The sequence below is a fragment of the Quercus lobata genome, chromosome 3, assembly GCF_001633185.2.
Source record: "Quercus lobata isolate SW786 chromosome 3, ValleyOak3.0 Primary Assembly, whole genome shotgun sequence".
Taxonomy (NCBI): domain Eukaryota; kingdom Viridiplantae; phylum Streptophyta; class Magnoliopsida; order Fagales; family Fagaceae; genus Quercus; species Quercus lobata.
This window is the reverse complement of record NC_044906.1, coordinates 71,690,957-71,696,956: the sequence shown is the minus strand read 5'-3', so window position 1 is coordinate 71,696,956 and position 6,000 is coordinate 71,690,957. Positions and strand designations below refer to the sequence as shown.

General features: G+C 33.8%; 1 protein-coding gene across 10 annotated transcripts in view; it reads left to right on the top strand.

Annotated features, from left to right (window-relative positions):
• The first annotated feature begins 3,864 nt into the window (after positions 1–3,864).
• Positions 3,865–6,000, top strand: part of LOC115978905 (ureide permease 1-like) — a 76,591-nt gene continuing 74,455 nt past the window's right edge. For 2 of the 10 annotated variants that reach the window (XM_031100809.1, XM_031100808.1), the window contains exon 1: positions 3,865–4,034. Coding sequence is in view for 8 of the 10 variants with exons in the window: in XM_031100799.1 (XP_030956659.1) it covers positions 4,350–4,352; positions 4,987–5,295 (312 nt within the window). In the remaining 2 variants the exon portion in view is untranslated. Of the gene's footprint in view, positions 4,151–4,176; positions 4,353–4,458; positions 4,614–4,986; positions 5,296–6,000 lie in introns of those variants that run through there. The other 8 variants (XM_031100807.1, XM_031100804.1, XM_031100805.1 and 5 more) reach the window with 8 other exon arrangements.

Below are 6,000 nucleotides of genomic sequence, written 5' to 3'. Positions count from 1 at the left end.
CATCCGAGTCAACTTAGCCCATTCGTCCTTCCTTATATCGTAAACCCACGCTGATTCCAACGCGTTCTTGTTCTCATCGTGCTTGCCCGCCATGTAAACTTAACCCAAAAAGGCTCCGATAGCAAAAAACGAGCGCTTAGACGGCATGTCGTTGCTGCATCTCCAATGACGAGTCGTGAAGTCATAGATGAACGCATCGGTGACCAGGTTGTAACTCGCTGGGTCCCACCCACTCATCAAAACCAGCTTGCCTTCACAGCTTGCCAATTGAGAAAACAATGGTAACCCATTTGGGTACTTGGGAATCGGGTCGACTTGGCGATGGGGCTTGGGGTGGGTCGGAGGAACAGATCGGCGATAAGGGAGCTGGCCGGCGAGCTGAGGGATGAGGGAGATGAGGGAGCAGGCCAGCGAGTTAGAGAGAAAAAAAAAATATTGAGGAAGAAAGAAGAAAGAAGAAAAGTTGGAGAGAGAGAGAAAGAAAATAGGAAATGTTTGTTTAATGAGAGAAGAGAGAGGAGTGTAACAATTTTTTTTTCTTTTACCTTTGAGCTACCGTGCACATCTATCTTTAGATGTGCATTGTAGCTGAGAATCTAAATTTTTTAGTTTTAGCTCCGCTGCTACAACTCTCTTTTTTGTGTTTTGGTGCTATTTTAACTACACTACTGTGAGTGCTCTTATACAACTATCAATGTTGCACACTTTTTTGTATATGGTGATACTAAAAATAGCAATTTAGTTTTAATTAGCACCTCCAATACTGATGCTTTTATGAATTTAAACGTAATATAATAACGTAAGCCATGTTAAGTGTTTATCCCATATATTAATAAATAAATAGATAATAAAAGTAGGGAGGGTGAAAGTTTCTATAAAGTATAAACAAATAGCATCAGAGTATTATATTATGGGTCTGTTTGGATATTGTTTATTGCTAAAAATTGAAAATTTATTGTTGAAAATACTGTAGCAAAATAATTTTTAAACTATAAATAGTGCTCGTGAAACCTAGATTTATAAATTTTTTTTGCCTTTTCCATACTTGTGGATCCTGTAAATAATTTTTAAACTATAAATAGTGCTCGTGAAACCTAGATTTATAAATTTTTTTTGCCTTTTCCATACTTGTGGATCCTGTAAATAGTGCACGAGACCCACAGAAAAGGTAAACACATGGAGAAAGACACCATCTAAACTCACACTATGCCAGTGAGAGAATTTGATTATATTTGTAAACAAATTTATAATTTGAGTGAGAATACTGATATAAGTTTTTATTTTTTTATTTTTTATTATAAATGGGGATCTCTGGTGTGTGGACTCATGGACCATATGTCATGTAATGGTAAGAATAATACCAAGTGTATATTAGCGGAACCTTGATATAACTATTATGGTAGGCATAACACACTCATTGAAAAGCCACTGGTCAAAGCCTCGAAGCACCAAGGTACAGCAAACTTTAGTTTATGCCAGTGTAGGTAAGAATTACAAAGTCATTACGAAATAAAATATATAAGATAAGAATTACACCTCACTGGTTAGCGCCGTATGAAATTAAACGCAATAAAATACTAATGAATTGCGTCAATTGTAAGTGTTTCAAATTACAATGCTATCACTAAAATATACTCCATCAGTCCATTCTCATTATTAAACAGTAATCATTCTGAATACATTTCATGCCGTGTATGAGACTTGCATACACTGTAGGGCTCATTTGCTTGCGAGAGGTTAGTCTCATGCATGCACCTGGCACATGAGATGCCAGCTCCTCCCTCAGAGAGTCAGAGACCCCTTTTTGGTGAACAGAGCTCTAACTTATTCAATTTTTCTTTGCTTTTCCTGAACCTCGCTAAAGAACAAGAATTAGACATCAGCAAGTGGTACCTTATATTACAAGATGGGAGAGATAGTCATAGACCACTTGCAGGAATGGGTCCTAGTCCAAGAGCCTTTTTGATTTGAATCTTTGAAAAAAAGGCTCAACGTAATAAAATTTTCGTTTACTTGAAAGTGATGGGCACAAGCAGAAGGACAAGATTATACATCAGCAAAAGATACATTTGAACGCAAAGAAGTTGGAGATTTTCCACAGGAATGGGTCCCCAAGCCAGGAACCTTTTTGAGTCTTTGAAATATAATCAATTTTTTCTTTGATTATGGTGGGTGTGTTTGGAATTTTATTTTATTTTTTAAATCATTTCTTTTCAAATATATCTCTCATATTTTATATTAAATATTATAAATTTAATAGTATATTTAGTTGTATGTTATAAACGTGACACCATATATCTTATTTTATATATATATATATATATATATATAGTAAAATAGTCTCTAGAAAGAATGTTAGCCTTTGTTCACACTAGGGTATGTGTGGTTGAGAGGAAAGTGGAGAGCAGGAAAATAATAAGAGGAAAGGAAAGCAAATTCTTTGTTTGGTTGAAAGAAAAGTAAAGAAAGAAAGGAAATTAATATACCTTTTTTTGGGCATTTTGTGTAATACTTGTTCTTATCTGTTTATTATTAGAAATGTGGGTTATGTTATGAGTCTTATAACTCAATTAACATTTCTAATAAAAAAAAATCTAAAATTCAAATTATTTATCTCCTATTGTAATTATCAAATTATCAAAACAATATGCCGGTTATTGTCTTATTGTCTCTTTTTGGATTCTACCCAATAAAGACAAAAATAAAGAGAAGAGAAACAACTTACTTGGTTAATATACATTTTTACCCTTCCTTATTACTAATTATAATTGTTACCAAAATTTGTAATTGGGATATTCTATCAAATTATTTATGGTTAATATTCCCTTCTCCTTTTCTCCTTTCATCCTAACTGACATACTATAAAAAAAAAAAAAATATATATATATATATATATATATATAAAATCATATCTTTTTCCCATTCTTGTCCACTTCTCATATTTTTTCCTTTTCTCTTCTCTCTCTCTCTCTCGTGCTGAAATTTCCTCTTCTCTCACTGTTACTAAACATACCAAACACAAAAAAAAAACTGCGTTATTATTTTCTTATTTGGTGCACGCAATGTTTCTTCTTACGCATTTGATCATATTCTTAAGAGACTTGAACCCATGATCTGATTGTGATGGATCGTTTACCAAAACAAAAAAAGATTGTGATGGATCAATGATCATATAAGGCCAGCGAATCATTAGACCCCTTCTAATTAATTATTTGCACGTGTTTTCAATCTTTGTGCCATAATTTCAAATGGGTGCTATTCATATTTTCTAAAGGTCGACACTAAAGTCCAACGATATATTGACTGAGGAAAAAAATAATTAATAACCAAAAGAATCCTTTTCTTTTAGAAGTCTTATATTTCTAACAAAATTTCATCACATTTTCACAATAAATAGACAAGTAATTGTAAGATGACATCTTTTACTACTCTTTTTTTTCACAATTATTTTATACAGTTGATTGTAATTGAGTGATGGTTATTAAATATTTTCTAAATGAAGAATGTTAGTCGATGCTTTAAGGCATTGGGTTGAAAGATATTTATAAAAACTTTCTATGAAAAAAAAGCAACTAATTTTTTTAAGAGCTTTTTATATTTTTCATAAAACTAATATCAAATTTTTTTTTGGATAAACAACTAATATCAAAACTTTATTAGCAAATACTCTAAAAACACCAACAATAACAAATTTTACTAAGGCGTGTTCCGGCGTAACTCTTTCCTTATTAGAAATTCAGAAATTTAGAAGTGCCAAAAAGGACGCAACGTGGAAAGCAATAAGAAGACAATAACATCATACGTGTGTCGGTGTGTGTGTATATATATATTCTAGATTCCAACTAAAACGGCCTCCATTTTCAACTATTTGTTACTTACCAAATCAACTTCCTTTTTGCTTTGGTTTCTATGTGCTTTTAGCAACTCAGCTACTCTCTTTGTGCTTCTTCTTCAATTTCTGACACTTATGAAACCATGTGTCACATAAAGCAGTTTGTTTTTCACTGTTGAGGGGACACTTCCATATTTGTAAGGTAATCCCAGCTTTTGGGAAAAAGATTCTGCGGTTTTTAGTTGTGACTGTGATGTGTGTGGGAATCTCTTGGTGTCCCAAAAAATAGTGGCTTTTGCATCCGTGTTTGATTGGTAGGTGGGTTTTTTTTTTCTGACTCTCATTGTTGATGGTTAGACGCTTAGTCAAAACTTAAGTCTTTGTGTGTGTTTGCGGGTGTTTTTTTTTTTACTTATCTTCCATTGTTTTTTGGGATTGGTGAATGGTGAATGATAAGAACAATTGAGTTTCGAAAGTTTTGTAAATTTGTAATCTGAGAATTGGGTTTTCCTCTGTAATGGTATGTTTTTCTGATTACTCTCCCACTTATACCATTCCATTGCAACTAATATTTTGCTTGTTGTTTTGTTCAATATAGTGTTTTAGGGAGCCTTTGACTAACAGAATTTCACCCATTTCTCCGTTGGGGGAGTTTTGTTTTCTTCTTTCCTTGAATTTGATGAGCAGCAGCAATTAGCAAAAGCTTTTGAATCTATGGTTTTGAGCTCATCCTTTGTCTCTCCTTTCCTTTGTGTGAAGATTCATTTTGTTTCCCACTCATGTATGTTAAGCTTTATTAAACCAAAGTTTGTTAATTTTTACCCATTTCTCCATTAGAGGAGTGTTGTTTTGGTCTTCTTCTTTTCCTGAATATGATGAAAAGTAGCCATTAGTCAAATCTTCTGAATCTGTGGTTTTGAGCTCACCCCTTGTCTCCTATTTCCTCTGTGTGAAGATTCATTTTATTTCCCACTTATGTATGCTGAGCTTTATTAGACCCAAGTTTGTCAGTGTGATGTATGTGGTCCTTAGCCTTAGGCAATCAATCAGGACATTGATAGTCAATGCTTTTCTTTTGTCCTTTAGTGGCATCATTGCATTTCAGGTTTTTGGAGCAAGTGAATTTATATCATGTTTTATTTACTCCTTTGCAGGATTTTTCTGGTATATCACCCTTGCTTAATTTATTACCTCAAAGTCAGAGGATTATCTCCTGGAGTTTAAAAATGTATGTAGTGGAGAGCAAAGGAGGTGCCATTGTGTGCATGTTGCTTGCCTTGTTATTCTTGGGCACATGGCCTGCTGTTATGACTCTCCTAGAAAGGCGAGGTCGTCTTCCTCAACATACTTATCTTGACTACTCGATCACTAATCTCTTGGCTGCTGTCATTATTGCTTTGACATTTGGGGAGATAGGCAAGGGCACGCCTACTGCACCAAATTTTTTTACTCAACTTTCTCAGGTGAGTTCCCTTTGTATATGAAAGGTGGTGTTCTTTCCATTTGGGGAATTGAAGTTGTTATTCTTATACCAATATAAGCATTAATAAAACAGATAGATTCTTTAATGCAGATTGAAACAATTTGGTAGAGCTTTATTGGTATAACAATTTCATTTCCAAAATTGGAAAGAACACCACAAATATAAGCATGATAGATTCTTCAATGCAGATTGAAACAATTTGGTAGAGCTTTATTGGTATAACAATTTCATTTCCAAAATTGGAAAGAACACCACAAATATAAGCATGATAGATTCTTCAATGCAGATTGAAACAATTTGGTAGAGCTTTATTGGTATAACAATTTCATTTCCAAAATTGGAAAGAACACCACAAATATAAGCATGAATAAAACAGATACATTGCTTGATGCAGATTGAAACAGTATGATAGAGCTCTGTTTTCTGTGACTAATGTACACTATTTTCTGGTACAACTTCTATTATTACCGTCTAGCTGTTCTTTAAATTAGGCATATGTTTAATTAGAACTCAGCCCATTTTAGTGGCTCCCACTGTGGTTAAATGCCAGAACTAGAATTATCGACCTATGTTGAGGAACTGAGCAACTACAACCATGGGCATATATCCAATGACATTTCATTAGATGAGACCACTGCACAAGGTGTTAAGACCTTTTCTCATTGTTTGGCCATAGGCACGAGTA